This window comes from Octopus sinensis, linkage group LG5, assembly GCF_006345805.1.
Source record: "Octopus sinensis linkage group LG5, ASM634580v1, whole genome shotgun sequence".
NCBI lineage: Eukaryota > Metazoa > Mollusca > Cephalopoda > Octopoda > Octopodidae > Octopus > Octopus sinensis.
In genome coordinates, this window is record NC_043001.1 from 28,487,286 (window position 1) to 28,507,808 (window position 20,523).

The window sequence follows — 20,523 nt, forward strand, 5'->3', positions numbered from 1 at the left end:
AGGTGCATTTAAGTGGAGGTGGGGTCAGGTGTTGAGAGGCTAAAGTACAATAGACAGACAATTGCAGGAGATACATGGTTACCCTGCATTATACAAGGGGGAGTGGGAGTAGCTGAAAAGAAGATAAAGGTGATGAGGGGCCAGGGTGAACTCTCAAGATACAAGAAAGTAGGCGTAAGAGAGAATAATGAGAGTGGATGGGGGGAGGGTAATTTCATAAGAGTGAAAGGAGAGTAAAAGATGTTTAGAGATGAAGGTAGAGATAAATATAGTGAGTGATAAATAAGGGTGGTTGATGAGAGATATCAGTACAGGGTCAGGCAAAATGATCTGACACATTTGTAGGTTAAATAAAAGGCATTGTTTTTCGTTTCTTTTTCAGTTGCTGCCATGAATTGGACTGGTGAGCATCACGCTTTCATTGTGGAAACGTTTATCAAAACAAACGATTCTGTAACTGCAACACAAAGAGCGTTCCGTTTGCACTTCAATCTTGGTAGACATGATCCCGTACCAGCTCGAAACACGATCTTGTTATGGGTTACCAACTTCAGAGCTACTGGATCTGCATTGAAACGAAAATCAACCGGCCGACCTCGCACCGCCAGAACTTAAAGATGTAATTCGTCAAGAAATTACTGCCATTCCACATGAAATGACCCACCAAGTTATTGACAACTTTCGTGAACGCCTTCGACAGTGTGTGGACAATAATGGATCCCATTTGACTGATTTAATTTTTAAAACATAATGAAACAAAATGGCATTATATGTACTTTTCAAAAATAAAAACACATCTTTGTTTCTTTACTTCATTTGCCTTTTATTTAACCTACAAATGTGTCAGATCATTTTGCCTGACCCTGTATGTATATATATTGATATTATGGGATGGCACATGGCCTAGTGGTTAGGGTGTGGCATTCATGATCAAGAGGTCATGGGTTTGACTCACAGATCAGGCAGTGCTTTGTGTTCTTAACCAAAACACTTCATCTCACATTGCTCTGCAATCTCATCAGCATCTGACATGTGGCACACCATGTACTTGTACAGACAATGTCAATTTGATGGAAGAAGTAAGCAAGTATGCAACACAAACATTTGATCCTTATAGACAAATCATCTGTGTGCAGATTGTTCAGCAACAAATTATAGAACCCTCATCTGTCATCTGCAACAGGAGACTCCAAGATAAACAATATACTGTTAATTTTCACAAAAATAATGTGTGTACAGACACAAGTGCGGCTGTGTGGTAAGAAGCTTATCCTTACATATGTCACATCTATTTTCATTCCTCCACTTCACTCTGTATTTCATATCGTCTCTATAATAATTATTACTTAAACATTTTCTCGCACCGTCTCCAATGAAGGGATATATAAAATATCCTGGAAACAGCTGTAAGATCTCTTTATAAATGTTCTGAAATCTATTCACCGCATTGGATTTTTCTATATATATATATAGGTGCAGGAGTGGCTGTGTGGTAAATAGTTTGCTTACCAACCACATGGTTCCAGGTTCAGTCCTACTATGTGGTACCTTGGGCAAGTGTCTTCTACTATAGCCTTGGACCGACCAAAGCCCAGTGAGTGGATTTGGTAGATGGAAACTGAAAGAAGCCCATAATATATGTATGCATGTATATATTTATATGTGTGTGTCTTTGTGTTTATGTTTGTTTCCTCACCATTGCTTGACAACTGATGTTGGTGTGTTTATGTCTCTGTAACTTAACAGTTTGGCAAAAGAGACCGATAGAATAAGTACTAGGCTTTACAAGAATGCATCCTGGGGTTGATTTCTTCAACTAAAAAACCCTTTAAGGTGATGCTGCAGTATGGCCACAGTCAAATAACTGAAACAAGTAAAAGAATAAAAGAATGTGTGTATGTGTGTGTGTCAATATAAACAAAAAAGAAAATAACTTCTAAGGCAACACTAACCTTTGTATCTTTATAATAAGACAATTTAGCTTGGGAAAATTCAAACCAATATTTGCGACACACTTTCTTTTCACAAAATTCAAGCTCGGCCATAAGAGTTTTGCTGGGATCAAACTGTAATTGTAAAAAATTAAAGCAGAATTATAATAACCCGTTTAATGCAGTAATGAACAAACACTATAAAATTAAACACAGAGAATAAATAACTCATTAGTTACTGAAATAAATAATAATTAATCACTTACTAATATTGATGAGGTTTTTTTTTTTTGTTCACAGCATAATGATTTTAATTATTTCTACATAGCTTCTCAATGTTTCCTTCATCAAATGATGACATTAACTTACTGATAATATACTCAAATTCTCTATTTTTTTTTGTCATGTAAAATAAAAAAAAAACCTTGAAAATTACTGAGTGGTTGTGTGGCAATTAGCTTGCTTACCAACCACACGGTTCTGGGTTCAGTCCCACTGTGTGGCACCCTGGGCAAGTGTCTTCTACTATAGCCTCAGGACGACTAAAGCCTTGAGTGGATTTAGTAGATGGAAACTGAAAGAAGCCCGTCATGTATATATATATATATGTGTGTGTGTGTGTGTATAAATGTTTGTGTGTCTGCGCTTGTACTCCCATCATCACTTCACAACTGAAGCTGGTGTGTTTACATCCCTGTAACTTAGTGAGTTGGCAAAAGAGACCGATAGGTTTACAAAGATAATTGCTTGACTAAAAGGCAGTGCTCCAGCATGCCACAGTCAAATGACTGAAACAAATAAAAGAATGCATCTTTCATAAACCTAGTTGATAATTGTAGAACGGTTAAAATGAAGAACAGCAAAGCACCACATAGATAGCCACTGTCTGGTGATTTCGCTCAATGATGCATAGGAGAATTCCACTGGTTTACCTAGTCATTTTGTCTGAAGACAGGCATTTAGTGGAGGGGTTTTTGGTGAGCATAAGAAAATGCTTTCCTACAACGATATTTCTTCTGGTTCTTTATGCCTTCCATTCAAATACACCAAGGTCAAATTTTGCCATTTATCCATTTAACTGAGCAACACCCCACTCTTCTAGATGGTTAGCTTTGTCCCTAACTTGAAGTAATTAGTAATTTTTTGAAGATGGTGAGCTGGTAGAATCATTAGATTGTGGACAAAATACTGCTAAGCATTTTGTCTGATTCACTTCATGATCTGAGTTCAAACTCTGCCAAGATCAACTTTTCCTGTCATCCATTCTAAGTACCAGTGGAGTACTGGGTTTGACATAATCAACTTCTCCCTGTCCTCAAAAACTGCTGGCCCTGTGCCAAAATTTGAGACTATTATTATTATTATAGGATATTATTTACCTTGGATCGTGGGGCAACCTGCTGTGCTTGAGGAGACCTATCGAGTCAAGTACATCAACATCAAATGGAATTGTAGTTGTGATACCCGTGCCAGTGGCACATAAAAAGCACCATCCAAATGTGGCCGATGCCAGCCTCCTCTAGCCCCTGTGCTGGTGATACATAAAAAGCACGCACTACACTCATGGAGTGGTTGGCGTTAGGAAGGGCATCCAGCTGTAGAAACACTGCCAGATGAGACTGGAGCCTGGTGCAGCCTCCTGGCTTCCCAGACCCTGGTTGAACCATCCAACCCATGCTAGCATGGAAAACGGATGTTAAACAATGATGATGATGATGATCTTGTTGGGATTGATAAAACAACAGTCAAGCACTAGGGTCAATAGAATTGACTAACCCCTTCTAAAATTACTGACCATGCACCAAAATTTCAAATCTTTATATTATTGGCATTGGTGAGGGATTGAAACAGAGATTATACATTGCTCTTCAACACTAACTAGAAATTCTATTAAAATTTTGAAAGTAAATAACTATTCATAGGGGTAGGAGTGGCTGTGGGGTAAGTAGCTTGCTTACCAACCACATGGTTCCGGGTTCAGTGGCACCTTGGGCAAGTGTCTTCTACTATAGCCTCAGGCCGACCAAAGCCTTGTGAGTGGATTTAGTAGGCGGAAATTGAAAGCTCGTCGTATATATGTATATATATGTATGTGTGTGTGTGTATGTGTTTGTGTTTGTCCCCCAACATTGCTTGACAACCGATGCTGGTGTGTTACGTCCCCGTAACTTAGCGGTTCAGCAAAAGAGACCGATGGAGTAAGTACTAGGCTTACAAAGAATAAGTCCTGGGATCGATTTGCTCGACTAAAGGCGGTGCTCCAGCATGGCCGCAGTCAAATGACTGAAACAAGTAAAAGAGTAAATAGTAAAATAGTGATGTACTACACAAGAACTCTTTCCACTTTTATGAGAAGAGTTTCGAAATATTAAATTTACTTACATATTCTTTGAAGTTGAGACACAGATGAGACTGTTTGACCAGCAAACGAGTCTCTCGAGCATCAGTTTCATCCCAGAATTTATATTGGCCGAGAACATCTTCTATATTTTCTGTAGAATGTATTGGTCGTTCTGTGAAGGCAAAGTGCAAATACATAAGTCAACTTTAATTTAGTAATGTAATAAGAAATTCATCTTTTAAAAGCAGTCATTTATAACAAATTATACAAGTGAAGAAATGTGGCTTAGTGGTTAGGGCATTCGGCTCATGATCGTAAGGTCATGAGTTCAATTCCCAGCGGCCTGTTGTGTCCTTGAGCAAGACACTTTATTTCACGTTGCTCGAGTTCACTCAGCTGGCAAAAATAAGTTTTTTTTTCTGTTCACAGCATAATGATTTTAATTATTTCTACATAGCTTCTCAATGTTTCCTTCATCAAATGATGACACTAACTTACTGATAATATATTCAAATTCTCTATTTTATGTCATGTAAAAAAACAAAAAAAACCTTGAAAATTACTGAGTGGCTGTGTAGTAAGTAGCTTGCTTACCAACCACATGGTCGCGGGTTCAGTCCCACTTTATTTCACATTGCTCAAGTCCACTCAGCTGGCAAAAATAAGTAGTACCTGTATTTCAAAGAGCCAGCCTTGTCAAACTCTGTGTCATGCTGAATCTCCCTGAGAACTACATTAAGGGTCTGTGGAGTGGTCAGCCACTTGCATATTAATTTCATGAGCAAGCTGTTCCATTGATTGTATCGGCTGGGACCCTCATCATCATAACCAACTGAGTATTCCTCATACAACAATAATAAAATGTTTTAAAAGTCTTTCTAAATTTCAATTACAGAGGTAGTGACGAGAGTACCGAGGTATCTGGTGCCTTGTTGTATTCAACAAGACGGGGGAGCGGTACATGTGTGTCTTTGCATCTGTATTTGTTCCCGCCACTGCTTGAGAACTGATGTTGGTTTGTTTACATCTCCATAACTTAGTGGCTCAACAAAAGAAATCAATAGAAGAAGTTCTAGATCTAAAAACATAAAAGTACTGGGGTCAGTTCATATGACTGAAATCCTTCAAGGCAGAGCCCCAGCATGGCCGCAGTCTAATGACTGAAACAAGTAATAAATAAAAACATAATAATATATACCTAGTGTTCCATTGCAGACAGTTTCATAAAGAATCCAGTCGACGCCCTTCAGACAAATTTTAGGTTGAACCCTTTCTAAAACATCTCCACTATTCATAGACCAGGAAACCTAAAATGACAGAAAAATGGAAAATGTTAATTCAACCGAAAGTAGGAACTGAAATAATGAGTTAAGAATGACGCATGTAGCTATGGATATATATCACTTACAATAGAGAATTCTCCAGAGAATATGGCTTTACAGCAAAAAGAATATAACAACATAAATCGAAATCTTTCAACATCAATGGAAATTGTAGCTGAGATACCAGTGCCGGTGGCATGTAAGAGAACCATCCAAATGTGGCCGTTGCCAGCGCCGCCCCGACTGGCCTCCATGCCGGTGGCACGTAAAAAGCACCATCAGATTGTGGCCGTTGCCAGCCTCATCTGGCCCCCGTGTCGGTGGCACGTAAAAAGCACCGTCCGATCGTGGCCGTTTGCCAACCTCATCTGGCACCTGTGCAGGTGGCACATAAAAAGCACCCACTACAGTCTCGGAGTGGTTGGCGTTAGGAAGGGCATCCAGCTGTAGAAACACTGCCAGATCAGACTGGGCCTGGCGCAGCCTTCTGGCTTCCCAGACCCCAGTTGAACCGTCCAACCCATGCTAGCATGGAAAATGGACGTTAAACGATGATGATGATGATGATGATGAAACCCAGCTATTTAGTCAGAATTCATCATCATCATCATCATCATCATTTAACATCTGCTGTTCATACTGGCATGGGTTGGATGGTTTGACCAGAGCTGTTGAGTCTGATTTAGTATGGTTTCTATGGATTGCACAGATGCCTCACAAGTGTATAGAAAAAGATCCTAAACTTTCACATATAAGAGATGAACAGCATAAAGGAAACAAATTATGAACTAGGTGGTGCACACAAGCGTGCGGTGTGTGTGAAAGATTGTTAACATTTGGTGTGTTGTCAAAACAAAACTGCCAAAAGGTAAAAGAGCAAAGATGGTGATTCTATAAACTGAGCATGAAAATCTATAAACAAAGGTTGGTAGTTTTCTCTGTTGCTTTGTGACTGATTATGAAGGGCCACAACAAGTACTGCAACACAGTTCGGGAATAGGTCCATCCAACCAATGCCAGCATGATGAGAGTCTTCATTTAAATAAGAACAACATGAAGGAGATTTTGACTCAGCCTCAGGTAGATTGGTCAAAGAATAGTCAACATAATTATTCAATGGATGTGATTGTTACGAATTTATTTATTTATTTATTTAGAGATAGGGAGAGTAAGAGTGAGTGAGAGTCGGAGCGAGTGAGAGTCAGAGGGAGTGAAAGTCAGAGGGAGTGAGTGAGATTCAGAGGGAGTGAGTGAGATTCAGAGGGGGTGAGTGAGATTCAGAGGGGGTGAGTGAGATTCAGAGGGGGTGAGTGAGATTCAGAGGGGGTGAGTGAGATTCAGAGGGGGTGAGTGAGATTCAGAGGGGGTGAGTGAGATTCAGAGGGAGTGAGTGAGATTCAGAGGGAGTGAGTGAGATTCAGAGGGAGTGAGTGAGATTCAGAGGGAGTGAGTGAGATTCAGAGGGAGTGAGTGAGATTCAGAGTGAGTGAGTGAGAGTCAGAAGGAGTGAGTGAGATTCAGAAGGAGTGAGTGAGATTCAGAGGGAATGAGTGAGATTCAGAGGGAGTGAGTGAGATTCAGAGGGAGTGAGTGAGATTCAGAGGGAGTGAGAGAGTGTCAGAGTGAGTGAGAGAGAGAGGGTGTTTGTGTGTACTTACAGTGGTTGCTATTGGTTGAGAATCGTAGACACCCACATACAAATGAAGCAGCAAAGAATCAGATACCACAGAAACCTGAAAAGAGGAAATACATAAACATATAAGTGTCTTGGATCTCACAAACCCACATTTTTGGGGGGGAGGGGGGGGGCTATGTATTTCATTTACTTACATTTCCCATCATTCTCTCCGAATCTGTTACATTCAAAAAATAAGTTTAAATCCCTCATCGTTTGTCCATTTATAAAATTGAAATCTTTCAATAGCTCACCTTTAAAAATCTCTCTCTAGCACATATATGCCTGCTACCTTTCTTGCAGCTTTGATATCTCATCCCTTTCTATCACTCACTCTCTCTTCTATTTTTTTTCTTTTATTGTCACCCTTATCAAGCCTAGCCAGGCTCATGGGCCTGGTTTCCCAGTTTCTGTAGCGTATGTGTTCCCCCCAGCTGGACAGGATGCCAGTCCATCGCAGTGTTACTCAAGAAACAGGAAGAGAGAGTGAGAGAAAATTGTGGCAAAAAAGTACAGCAGGGGTCGCCACCACCACCTGCCGGAGCCTAATGAAGCCTTTAGGTGCTTTCGCTCAATAAACACACACAACACCCGGTCTGGGAATTGAAACAGCGATCCTCTGACTGCGAGTCCGCTGCTCTAACCACTGGGCCATTGCACCTCCACTCTCTTCTATTTACTATACTAAAACTATGCTATCTATGTGACAAAAAATGGCTGTAGATCTTCTAGTTCAATGCAACATGTTGCCTATTTAAGTAAGGATGGCAGTGGACCTCTCCTATTTACTGTATCATGATACTTGTGTAAGTATGGAAAAGACAAAATCTGTCTGGTACTCATCTGCTCTCCTATTCATCTTACCACATTGTTCATATAACCAGGGATTGCACTAGAGACATCCCTATCCTATCCCCATCAACCTGATCATTCTACCTTGCTCACTTTTAAATAATCCCTTAAACATACTTCATCAGATCTATGTTTCGGAGATTGCACTGGATCTATTTTATCAAATACACTCAAACATCATCCTTTCTGTATCACAAATCATTTCTCCTTCTACCACTAGGACACTTGTGACTGACAGTCATCACTCTCTCTTACCACTGCCCATCCCTATTACTATTTATCACTTTCTTTCTCCCTCTACAACCCTCTTATCTCAATCATTCAATTCTACCATCATACACTTCCTCACTCCACCTGCTCATTTTGGTTCTCTTTTCACACAATCTGTGTCATCATTTCACCCTTCTATGCCAATGTATCGCAAACTTAAAAAAAAGACTCCGCCGGTTACGACGACGAGGGTCCCAGCTGATACGATCAACGGAACAGCTTGCTCGTGAAATTAACATGCAAATGGCTGAGCATTCCACAGACACATGTACCCTTAACGTAGTTCTCGGGGATAATCAGCGTGACACAGAGAGTGACAAGGCTGACCCTTTGAAATACAAGTACAACTCATTTTTGCCAGCTGAGTGGACTGGAGCAACGTGAAATAAAGTGTCTTGCTCAAGGACACAACACGTCGCCGGGAATCGAACTCACAACCTTACGATCATGAGCCGAATGCCCTAACCACTAAGCCACGCGCCCTCACTTACCCATTTACAGTTATACATATGACGTGTATAAAATTCTAGAGAAGCATTCTCATAAACACACCCATACAATCCTCAACATTCACACACATATATATATCACATCCACCACCAGTGCCAACAACTGCTACCATATAAATAAATGGTTTCTGCCTTTTGCTTACCTTCTTCAGATTTTCCATCTTCTCACAAGCTTCCTGTATTTTTTTCTCAATCTCTTTATTTTTGACTGGCAACTGATTAAAAACAGATATTAAATATACAAGATTATTTTTCATAAATAAACACGGAAATTAAAGTTGAGATTTTGAAATCAATAAAACATTTTATTAGCTCTAAGCATAAATCATATTTTACACTTGGTTGTGGGTAAGTTTTAAAATATTTCCTTGCTAAAGAAATGTGACAGTAATTTTCACAGCACTTAATGATACCTTATTAACTAAGGAAGGATGAAAGGCAAAGTCGGTAGGCATAAACCCTCCACAACATCTAAAAATATTAGAGTTTGGTTTTCTAAGTTAGAAATAAATAACCTTCCTGCCCTCAACTTTTAATATGACCAAGAAGAAGCACAAGCCAAAGAAGTCTCAGCATGATACATTAGGGCTGAGCAACAACTATCATGTAGTAGCTTTGCTTAATATAGCAAGGGGTTGAGTTGCTGCTATCTCTCTCAATCAAGTGTCCATCACTGATGAGACTAAGGAAGGTTGAAATCATGTGATCTGGTGGTCTCAGCACTGGAACTGGTGGAGAATTATCTCCCAACTAGCAATATAAACAAGTATGCATTTTACCCCAAAAGCTTATATGAGAATTTCTATTGTGGTAACTACCACAATATAGTTTGTTCTAGCAAAACATCCATGTTTAAGTAGAGTTAAATATTACTTCTCAGTGTTAATACTGCCTCTGTTGCTAATATATATTCTTTAATGAACTCACTGGCTAATGATGACACCAGTACCTGTTCTGGCATTGATTTTCTAGATATCACTGGTGATGAGATGAGCCCCTGCTATCTCTTGTTGTTCAGTGTCCATCATTGATGAGACCAAGGAAAGTTGAAATCACGTGATTTGGTGGTTTCAGCGCTGGAGTTGGTGAGGATTTGTCTCCCCACTAACAATATAAACAAAGCATGCATTTTGCACCAAAAGCTTATATGAGAGTTTCTCTCATAGTATTTCCTGCAGTAAAGTTTGTTCTAACAGAACATCCATATTTGAGTGAGAATAAACATTAATTCTCATCAAAGCAAGAGAGAAAAAAAAAACAGGAAAAAGTACATGTATATCAAAAAAAAAAAAAATCAGAAGAACTTTCTGAGCCACAAGACTGGTTTCTCAGATTCTGTGGCGCATATGTCCTCCAACTGGATGATGGACACAAGCCTATCATAGGCTTACTCATTTTTACCAGCTGAGTGGACTGCAGCTATGTGAAATGAAATGTTTTGGTCAAGAACACAACGTGTCACCCGGTCCAGGAATCGAAACCACAATCTTACGATCATGAATGCAACATCCTAACTACTAAGCCACATGTGTTGTAAATACATTAATTAAATTAATCAATATCAAAAAATTATATAAGATAAAAAAAAAATGATAAAATAAAGCGATGCTGTTCACTCACTTCAAACAAGCGTTCATGGTACTTGATGAGTTCACGAATAACAGTAATCTCAGAATTTGTATTGGAATAATTGTTCTGAAATAAACAAATAATAATAGGCATTAATTAGTTTGAGAGCTTGCTTCTGAATTAGACGAAACATATACAAGAATTTCTAACCACTTGAAAGAGATTGGAAAAATAAAAATACTTGAGAAATGGGTGCCACACAAATTGAACGACAACCCAAAAAAATGCCGTTTAATTTCTTATTTGTAATTTGTATTTATACCCCTATTTCTGTGGTATTCAACTGCTGTACCAGTGAATTGGGTGCTGAAGGAATCGTTTTTTCTTTCATTTGTTATATTATAATATATATATATATATATATATATATATATATATATATATATATATATAATATATATATATAGAAGTAGCATGAAACGATCGTACCAAATTATCGAAGATATACTTGTTGCTTATTTTGCTTCTTTGCCACATGTATCACTGATGAAGGGAGGGTTCTTTTTGAACCTGAAATCGGTCTGATATGGTAATAATGGAATTTTTTAGAGATTTCTGTCTACCTTTTTTCGAGTAGCGTGCGTACTGAGAAAAAAATTATATGGTAAATGGACAATATGTCCAATTTTCGGCATATTTGGCATTAGAAATTTTTTTGTTTGCCCTTACTTATAAGTTGTTTATAATTTAACCTTTAAAGGTATTTTTTAATATGCTGGCCATTGATAAAAATTTTTTCCGAAAAAATTTTATCCTACATTAGCTATATATATATATATATATATATATATATATATATACACACACACACACACCACACACACATACATACATACACACACATACATACACACACACACACATACATATATATATATATATATATATATATATATATATATATATATAGGGTAGTGAATATTTACAGTTGAAAAGGTCTCAAAATGACTGAAACTGGTACTGAAATGTTCTTTATAAAATTATTTTAGCATTTTCTATCTTGACTTGTCTTTTCATTCATATATATATATATATATATATATATATATATATACACACACACATATATATAATGAGCTTCTTTCAGTTTCCATCGACCAAATCCACTCACAAAGCATTGACCCGAGGCTATAGTAGAAGACACTAGCACAAAATGCCACATAGTGGGACTGAACCCACAGTGGAATGATTGCAAAGTATGCTTCTTAACCACACAGCCATGCCTGCACCTATACATAAATATATATAATCATATATGTGAATGCACATACACACACAGATATAAATATCAATGATGATAGTTGATTCTCTGAAATGTGCGATAGTCAACTTACTTGGCTGGATCCACCTGACATCAGGGTTGGACCAAACACAATTGCTAATTGGTCAATACCCATTTTATTTGAATGCTCATTCTCAGCAACACTACAAAGGAAGGTTTAAAAGAAACATTAGTAAAATATACAAAAACAGAATGGCAATATAATAAAGAAAATGTATGAAGAGTCATACATACAGACATATACATATGAATGCATGCAAGTGTCCTTAAAATTAACCCTTTAGTGTTTAATCCGGCCATATCCGGCCTAAATAATCTACCTGTTTTCTGTTAAAACTGCCCAGATTTGGTATCTCACACCAACCTATAATGTCAATCTAAAAACAGGTGATAACATCATCAAAATCTTAAAGCTACGAAATAATGCATGATTAGCTTAAAACAATATGGATGAATAAATATTATATTTGACAGAATAATCTAAATGCTAAAGGGTTAAGGAACAATTGTTTAGAACGAGAGAAGCAAGATATTAATTTACCTCCAAAGATGTGTAACCAGTTTCTTTAATGTGTTTTGGTTGACAGGTGGCAGTTCTTTAATTAAGTATTTGTACCAATTCAGTTTGGCTTGAGTATCATCAGTTTCTTAAATGATAAAAGAATGGAAAGAATATAATATAAATAATAATAATAATAATAATAATAGGGCTACATCTTGGTATAAAAGAAGGGCTACAGCAAATATTCTGCTCAATACCACAGATTTGCTTGTCAGTTGTTTGACCTTAACCGGTTGACCATGTCCCTTAGTGGCTGACGATATGTGCATCTCTGATCACGAGCAGAAGTAGTGGGGGAGCATCATAGCCATGTGTTGAGAGGGATTATTTGGGGTTTAAATAATTCACCTCTGGAAACATGGGTGTTTCATTTAACATCCTTAAATAACCCTTATTCAAGGACCTTTTGAGTGGGATGGGTTACTCGACCAGAAGAAAATTCTAACTGGGCTCCACCTGCAAGGTCATGTGCTGTCTATCTTCATATGAGATCACCATATCATGCACATATGGTTGTGATGCATGTGCCTAGTGTACCCTTATCAGACGGGTAGTCATGATGGGTATACTGGGCTTCGTATATTTTACCCCAGTGTCACTTTGATGGCATGCACTGCTCTCTCACTCAATAATGATAATAATAATAATAATTCTTTCTACTGGAAGCACAAGGCCTCAGATTGGGGGGGAAGGAGTTAAGTCGATTACATTGATAGCAATGTGTAACTGGTACTTATTTAATCGACCCCAAAAGGATGAAAGGCAAAGTGATCATAATAAATGGTAAACCCAAACAAAAAACCAGCGAGTACGGAGAAAGCTTATCAAGTCATGCCAAAGCGATGAAGAGTCACAGTCACAATGATTGACTGCAAATAATTGACCTATTAATGTGTCACTCATTAAAAGGATAGACACCATTTTATTCATCCAAAGGCGGCGAGCTGGCAGAACCGTTAGCACGCCGGGCGAAATGCTTAGCGGTATTTCGTCTGCCGCTACGTTCTGAGTTCAAATTCCGCCGAGGTCAACTTTGCCTTTCATCCTTTTGGGGTCGATAAATTAAGTACCAGTTATGCACGGGGGGGGGGGGGGGGGGGGGGCGTAATCGACTTTATCCGTTTGTCTGTTCTTGTTTGTCCCCTCTATGTTTAGCCCCTTGTGGGCAATAAAGAAATAAGAAATATTAGCATGTTTAGCGGTATTTTGTCTGTCTTTACATTCTGAGTCAATTTCATTGATTGGCTCCACTTTCCAAAAATTTCAGGCCTTGTGCCTAGAGTAGGAAAGATTATTTTGTTCATCCAGCTTACCTGCTGTCTTAATCCATTTCTCATAAAGATTTTTGGTTAGAAGTGAGTCAGCCATTTCCCTGAAGAACCTCTTTAGAACACCAGTAACAGTAGGAAGATTGTTGGTGTCTACCACCAGTTGTACTTTTTGAGCATCTGAAATATAAAAGAGTAGAATATATATATATATTTTTATTCATTTATTTCTGTTTCACATAGAATTTAACTGACTGTGGTAGTTGACATTTTCCATATGCAATATTATTAACAACTGGTAAGGTGGCAAGCTGGCAGAATCATTAGTACACTAGTGTTAATGGTAGTGAGATGGTAAAAGGTGGTGAGATGGTAGAAATGTTAGCATGCCGGGCGAAATGCTTAGCAGTATTTCCTCTGCCGTTACGTTCTGAGTTCAAATTCTGCCGAGGTCAACTTTGCCTTTAATCCTTTCGGGGTCAATAAATTAAGTACCACTTACACTCTGGGGGTCGATGTAATCGACTCAGTTCCTTTGTCTGTCCTTGTTTGTCCCCTCTATGTTTAGCCCCTTGTGGGCAATAAAGAAATAAGAATCATTAGCATGCGAGGTAAAATGCTTAGCAGAATTTCCTCTGTCTTTATATTCTGCGCTCAAATTCTGCTGAGGTCAACTTTGCCTTTCATCCTTTCAGGATCGATAAAATAAGCACCAGTTGAGCACTGTGTTTGATGTAATCGACTTACCCCATTCCCCGAACTTACTGGTCATGTACCTAAATTTTGTAACCAAAATTAGTAACTGGTAAGGTGGCAAGCTGGCAGAATTATTAGCATGCCTGGCAAAATGCTTAGCGGTAGTTCGTCTGCCGTTACGTTCTGAATTCAAATTCAGTCAAGGTCAACTTTGCCTTTCATCTTTTGGGGTTGATAAATTAAGTACCAGTTACGCACTGGGGTCCCTTTGTCTGTCCTTGTTTGTCCCCTCTATGTTTAGCCCCTTGTGGGCAGTAAAGAAATAAGAATTGTTAGCACACTGGGCAAAATGCTTTGTAGCATTTTACCCATCTTTACATTCTGTGTTCAAATTCAAGTTTGGCTTTGCTTTTTCATCCTATTGGGGTCAATAAAATAAGTACCAGTTGAGCATTAGTTTCAACATAATCTAATTACTCCCTCTCCCGAACATGCTGGCCTTATGCCGAAATTTGAAACCAATACAGGTCGTCGTCGATTTACGACCTATCTGACTTACAACTGATCGGCTTTCCAACGATTGGCATGCCGCCTCCCAGCAACAATTATAGTCCAGTTTAAATTTAATGGGTTTAATTTCTTAGAAATTAACCCATCTACAGATGATGTCAGCTAAAAAATGCTTCCCTAAGGTTTGGTTATCAATCACCACTGCATTGATGACTATCCTGTCGCAGAGACATCGAGGTAACCTTGTATTTGTTTACAAGATGACAGCTTGAGACACTGAAGTTTTTGACTAACGCCAGTACAATAGTATCATACAGAATGCTGTGTGTGACTTTTACTTGAGAATGTACCTTAACCCTTTCATTACTGTATTTATTTTGAGATGCTCTGTGCTTCTTTCAATTACTTTAACCCTTTAGCATTTAAACTGGCCATATCCAGCCAAAAGTATTTTGCCTGTTTTATGTTCAAACTGGCCAGATCTGGTCTCTCACACCAACCCTACAATATCATCTTAAAAATTAACAGCTACCTCATCAAAATCTCATAGCTACAAGATAATGCATGATTTGTTCAAAACAATGTGGATGAAAAAGCATTAATTTTGGCAGAATAATGTGAACACTAAAGGGTTAAATATAACAAAGAATTTAGTAAAATAACTTAGTTATCATTAAGCTAGTGTTAAGAACATAAATTGTGACAAAGGTTTGGTGAAAGATTTTTGTTGAAAACTTTTGAAAACAAGACATTTGTACTCAGAGCCAGAGCTGGTTTCAGCCAGATTGGTAACGAAAGGGTTAAGAATGTAAAAATATGAAACAAAGCCATGTAGGCCTATAGGCTAACTTATGACCAAATCAACTTACAACCAGTAAGTCGGAACCAACTGTGGTCATAAGTCAACAACGACATGTATTATCTGTTAGTTTTCTTTCTTTTTTTTGCTGTTACTGTTTTCCTTATCATCAGAATATGAAAGACGATTACTTTTAAAATATCACAGCATGCCTTATAAAGACTAGAAAGCGACAGTGTAACTTACCGGTATGGAATGTCTCTAATAACTTCGCGATTTGAGACTTAACACCACTTTGGCGATAGATACCACTTTCGTGTAATCCTATTAAAATGCAAAAGAAATCCTGCTGTAAAGATTCTTAGACAGAAAACAATTCTAAATTAAGCAGAACAACTCTAAGATGAGATTTATTTTAAAGTTTCATTACAAAAGATGGTTGTAGCCACAAATATATCCCAAAGCAAAAACATTCCAGTATAAGCAGTTTATGACTATTTAGTCTCATGTCAGTCCTAAAAGAGCAGAGCTATGATCAAAAGTGTTCCAGCCATAACCATCCACTGTAACTTTTTTCTTTTTTTAAAGACAATAGAGTTGGACAAAGGAAATTTCACTGCTATATCTAGAAAATCAAATGATCACATCATAGCAAGCTGGCAGAAATGTTAGCACGCCAGGCGAAATGCTTATCGGTATTTCGTCTGCTGTTACATTCTGAGTTCAAATTCCAGCGAGAGAAAACTTACAAGCAGAGGTAACTGACAGTCTTTCTTGAAATATTTTGTGCAATAGGAGCAGGAGTGGCTGTGTGGTAAGTAGCTTGCTTACCAACCACATGGTTCCGGGTTCAGTCCCACTGCACGACACCTTGGACAAGTGTCTTCTACTATAGCCTCGGGTTGGCCAAAGCCTTGTGAGTGGATTTGGTAGACGGAAACTGAAAGAAGTCCATCGTGTGTGTGTGTGTGTGTGTGTGTGTCTGCGTTTGTCCCCACAACATCGCTTGACAACCGATGCTGGTGTGTTTACGTCCCTGTAACTTAGCAGTTCAGCAAAAGAGACCGATAGAATAAGTACTAGGCTTACAAAGAATAAGGGGGTCGATTTGCTCAACTAAAGGTGGTGCTCCAGCTTGGCCACAGTCAAATGACTGAAACAAGTAAAAGAGTAAGTCTACACCTATATTTATAGATGCATGGTCAACCTTGAGCAGTAAAGGGTCCTGTATCATAGATATATTCATGCAGAACTGACTAAGCTTCTCAACATCTCCTCACACACACATAAGAAAAAAAAAGATACTGACACCTACCATTTGTCATAATGAACTTGATACACTTATCTACAATGACTGGGATATCATCAGCAGTCAGTTGCTGGTCATTAAAGAACCGTTGGCATGTCTGAAAAAGATACAAGAAAACAGAAACTAATGACTGTCTCTGCATTTAATACTGATTTCTAATATTTAATATTTATTTTAACATTTTAACATTCGATATTTAACCCTTTCATTACTGTATTTATTTTGAGATACTCTGTGTTTCTTTCAATTACTTTAAATATAACAAAGAATTTAGTAAAATAACTTAGTTATCATTCAACTAGTGTTAAGAACATAAATTGTGACTAAGGTTTGGCGGAAGATTTTAATTCAAAACTTAGGGAAACAAGACATTTGTACTCAGAGCCAGAGCCGGTTTCAGGCAGGTTGCAGATGTAGGAATAGCTATGTTTTGAGAAGGTAGCTTTCTAACCACATGGGTCTGAGTTCAATCCCACTGTATGGCACCTTGGGCAAGTGTCTTTTACTATAGCCTCAGGCTAACCAAAGCCTTGTGAGTGGATTTGGCAGACAGAAACTAAAAGAAGCCTGCTGTATATGTATGTGTGTAGGTATGCATGTATATATATAAAGAGAGAGAGAGAGAGATATGTGTATATATTTGTGTGTCTGTGTTTGTCCCCCTGCTATTACTTGACAACCGATGCTGGTGTGTTTACGTCCCTGTAAGTTAGCGGTTTAGCAAAAGGAGCCAATAGAGTAAGTACTAGGCTTACAAAGAATAAGTCCTGGACTTGATTTCTTTGACTAAAATCCTTTAAGGTGGTGCTCTAGCATGGCCGCAATCAAATGACTGAAACAAGTAAAAGAATATAAAGAATAAAAGAGCAAACTTACAACTGTTGCTTTTTGCATCAATGTTGCTAATCGTTCAGTGTCATGCTGTAAGTCAGCTTGTAAATAAAGAGCTCTGAAAGAAGGAAAAGAAAAGAAAAAGATATCATCATCATTATCATCATCATAATTTAGCATCTGCTTTCCATGCTGGCATGGATTGGATGGTTTGACTGAAAACTGGTAAGCTTGCACCAGGTTTCAATCTGATCTGGCATAGTTTCTAAAGCTGGATGCCCTTCATAATATCAATCACCCCAAGAGGGTAGTGGGTGGTTTCTACATGCCAGCGGCATCAGCAATGACTGCGATCTCACTTGGCTTGACATGTCTTCTCAAGCACAGTATATCGCCAAGGATCTTGGTCACCTGTCACTGCCTCCATGAGGCCCAAAGTTCGAAGGCACTGGCACTGATGCCAGTTACATGATATTAGCATAAATAACAGTAAATAGAAAAATAAGAACAACACAGACTTTGGGTAAAAATAATTATGTGACGTAGATAATCACATTTGTCTGCTGTTTCATTTCAATTGCATAAAACTACAGGTATGAATTACAGGTATGGATATGTGATTAGAAAGTTCAAATCTCACTGTGGGCATATTCTTTACTACTCTAAATACAAGGCCTGAAATTTTTGGAGGTGGGGGAGGCTAGTTGATTAGATCGACTCCAGTAGACAACTGGTACTTAAATGAAAAGCAAAGTCGACCTCAGTGGAATTTGAATTCAGAGCATACAGACAGATGAAATACCTATTTCTTTACTACCCACAAGGGGCTAAACATAGAGGGGACAAACTAGGACAGACAAACGGATTAAGTCGAGTATATCGACCCCCCAGTGCGTAACTGGTACTTAATTTATTGACCCCGAAAGGATGAAAGGCAAAGTCGACTTCAGTGGAATTTGAACTCAGAACGTAGCAGCAGACAAAATACCACTAAGCATTTCGCCCAGCGTGCTAACGTTTCTGCCAGCTCACCGCCTCACTGTGGGCATATTATCTCTTCATAGACACAAATAGGGCTGCTTGGTAAGAAATTTGCTTCTGAATAACATGGTTACAGGTACAGTTCCACTGCATGGCACCTTGGGCAAGTGTCTTCTATAGCCTCAAGCCAACCAAAGCTTTATGTATGGACTGAGGCAACATGAAATCAAGTGCTTTGATCAAAGAATAACATACAGACTGGTCCATAAATCAAATGTACAACTTTCTGATCATGAAACCAGCACCTTAATAATTAGGCCACATACCTTGCATAAATAAGAAATTAAAACTTACATTTTAGGAAACACAGCTACAAAGCAGTGCCCATTATTTTGTATTGCACCAATGCACCTTTCATCAGGTGTGCTAATTTTGGCTAAAAGAAAAGGAAAATAAATTTATGATAAATGTTAAAAGACAGTTTTATCGAAATATAAAATAAATTTAAGAGCAAATGATAGAAACCAGAGAAATAAAATATGTGACAGACAATAAGAAGAGTTGTGGAAAATATGGAGAGGTTGAGATGAAAAGGGGAAAGACTGCAAGGACCAAAGGTGTTAGAAAGAAAAGAGAAGTGGAGTTAATTAATAAAAGTGAAAGGCTTTCAGAGACAAGAAAAAAGATGTGGAAACACAGAGAAGTTCAAGTGAGATAGAAATGCAATGAATAAGCCGTAAAGGACAAGATAAAGGCTGTGGAAGGACACCACAAAGAGAGACAGGTGGTAGTGTAGGAGTATAGAATATCAAAATATAAGATAATCCTTTTAAGAAGCAGCAGCAGCCACTGACGCCTTTTATTTTAGGTAGGAATTTTCTTGTATTCTCATGGGTGCCGCACACCCTCCTAATCAGTCAATTTCTTTTTCTAGTTGTACTTATCAGCTTAGGTGGAAGAAAGGACTATACTTATCGCCTTTGCAGGCTCTACAACACTGGTAATACCTATTTCTTTACTACCCACAAGGGACTAAACACAGAGAGGACAAACAGATTACGTCGATTACATCGACCCCAGTGCGTAACTGGTACTTATTTAATCGAACCCAAAAGAATGAAAGGAAATGTCAACTTCGGTGGAATTTGAATTCAGAACGTAGTGGCAGATGAAATACCACTAAGCATTTCGCCTGGCATGCTAACGATTCTGCCAGCCGGCCGCCTTTAACACTGGTAATACCACCTTGGAAAAATATTTCACTCGAGCAGTTTCATATCTACAGCTAGAAAAACATGGGCAATAAGGGAATTTCATGGGGTTAATGTTCTGGGGAAGTATTTTGTGTAACAGTTAATGCACAGCCAAGGAGAAGGTGAATACAATGTGATGGGTGATGAGAGAGAAGTGAGATGGGAATGCTTAAATGGTAATGGCACAAAGTCAACCAGCATCAAAGAGCAGAGGTCACTCTAATAAGAGCAGGAAGTGCAGGATCTGTGGGTCAGAGGTTAGAGTGTGCTGGTGAGCAACTTCAAACCAATCAGTTAATTTAGGAGAGGGAATCTTTTTCTAAGCAATGGATTGGCAGAATCATTAGGAGTTTCAGACAAGATGTTTTTACTATAATTAGTTCTGGCCTTTTATATTCATAATTCAAATCCCAGAGGCCATTTCTGCTTTGTGTCCATCCGGATTCAATAAAAATAAGTACAAGTTCTAGGCTTGATATACTTGACTGATATTGGTGTTTCTC

General features: G+C 38.3%; 1 protein-coding gene across 7 annotated transcripts in view; it reads right to left on the reverse strand.

Moving 5' to 3' along the window:
* The window catches only part of LOC115212284 (arf-GAP with Rho-GAP domain, ANK repeat and PH domain-containing protein 2), a 351,834-nt gene that overhangs the window by 11,021 nt on the left and 320,290 nt on the right, over positions 1–20,523 (reverse strand). For all 7 annotated transcript variants that reach the window (XM_036503278.1, XM_036503280.1, XM_036503281.1 and 4 more), the window contains 13 exons: positions 19,122–19,203; positions 17,832–17,904; positions 16,962–17,052; positions 15,893–15,970; positions 13,687–13,821; positions 12,353–12,458; positions 11,864–11,954; positions 10,521–10,595; positions 9,044–9,115; positions 7,253–7,327; positions 5,471–5,579; positions 4,314–4,444; positions 1,953–2,066 (listed from right to left, as the gene is read on the reverse strand). In XM_036503278.1, the coding sequence (XP_036359171.1) occupies positions 1,953–2,066; positions 4,314–4,444; positions 5,471–5,579; positions 7,253–7,327; positions 9,044–9,115; positions 10,521–10,595; positions 11,864–11,954; positions 12,353–12,458; positions 13,687–13,821; positions 15,893–15,970; positions 16,962–17,052; positions 17,832–17,904; positions 19,122–19,203 (1,232 nt within the window). The remainder of the gene's footprint in view (positions 1–1,952; positions 2,067–4,313; positions 4,445–5,470; positions 5,580–7,252; positions 7,328–9,043; positions 9,116–10,520; positions 10,596–11,863; positions 11,955–12,352; positions 12,459–13,686; positions 13,822–15,892; positions 15,971–16,961; positions 17,053–17,831; positions 17,905–19,121; positions 19,204–20,523) is intronic.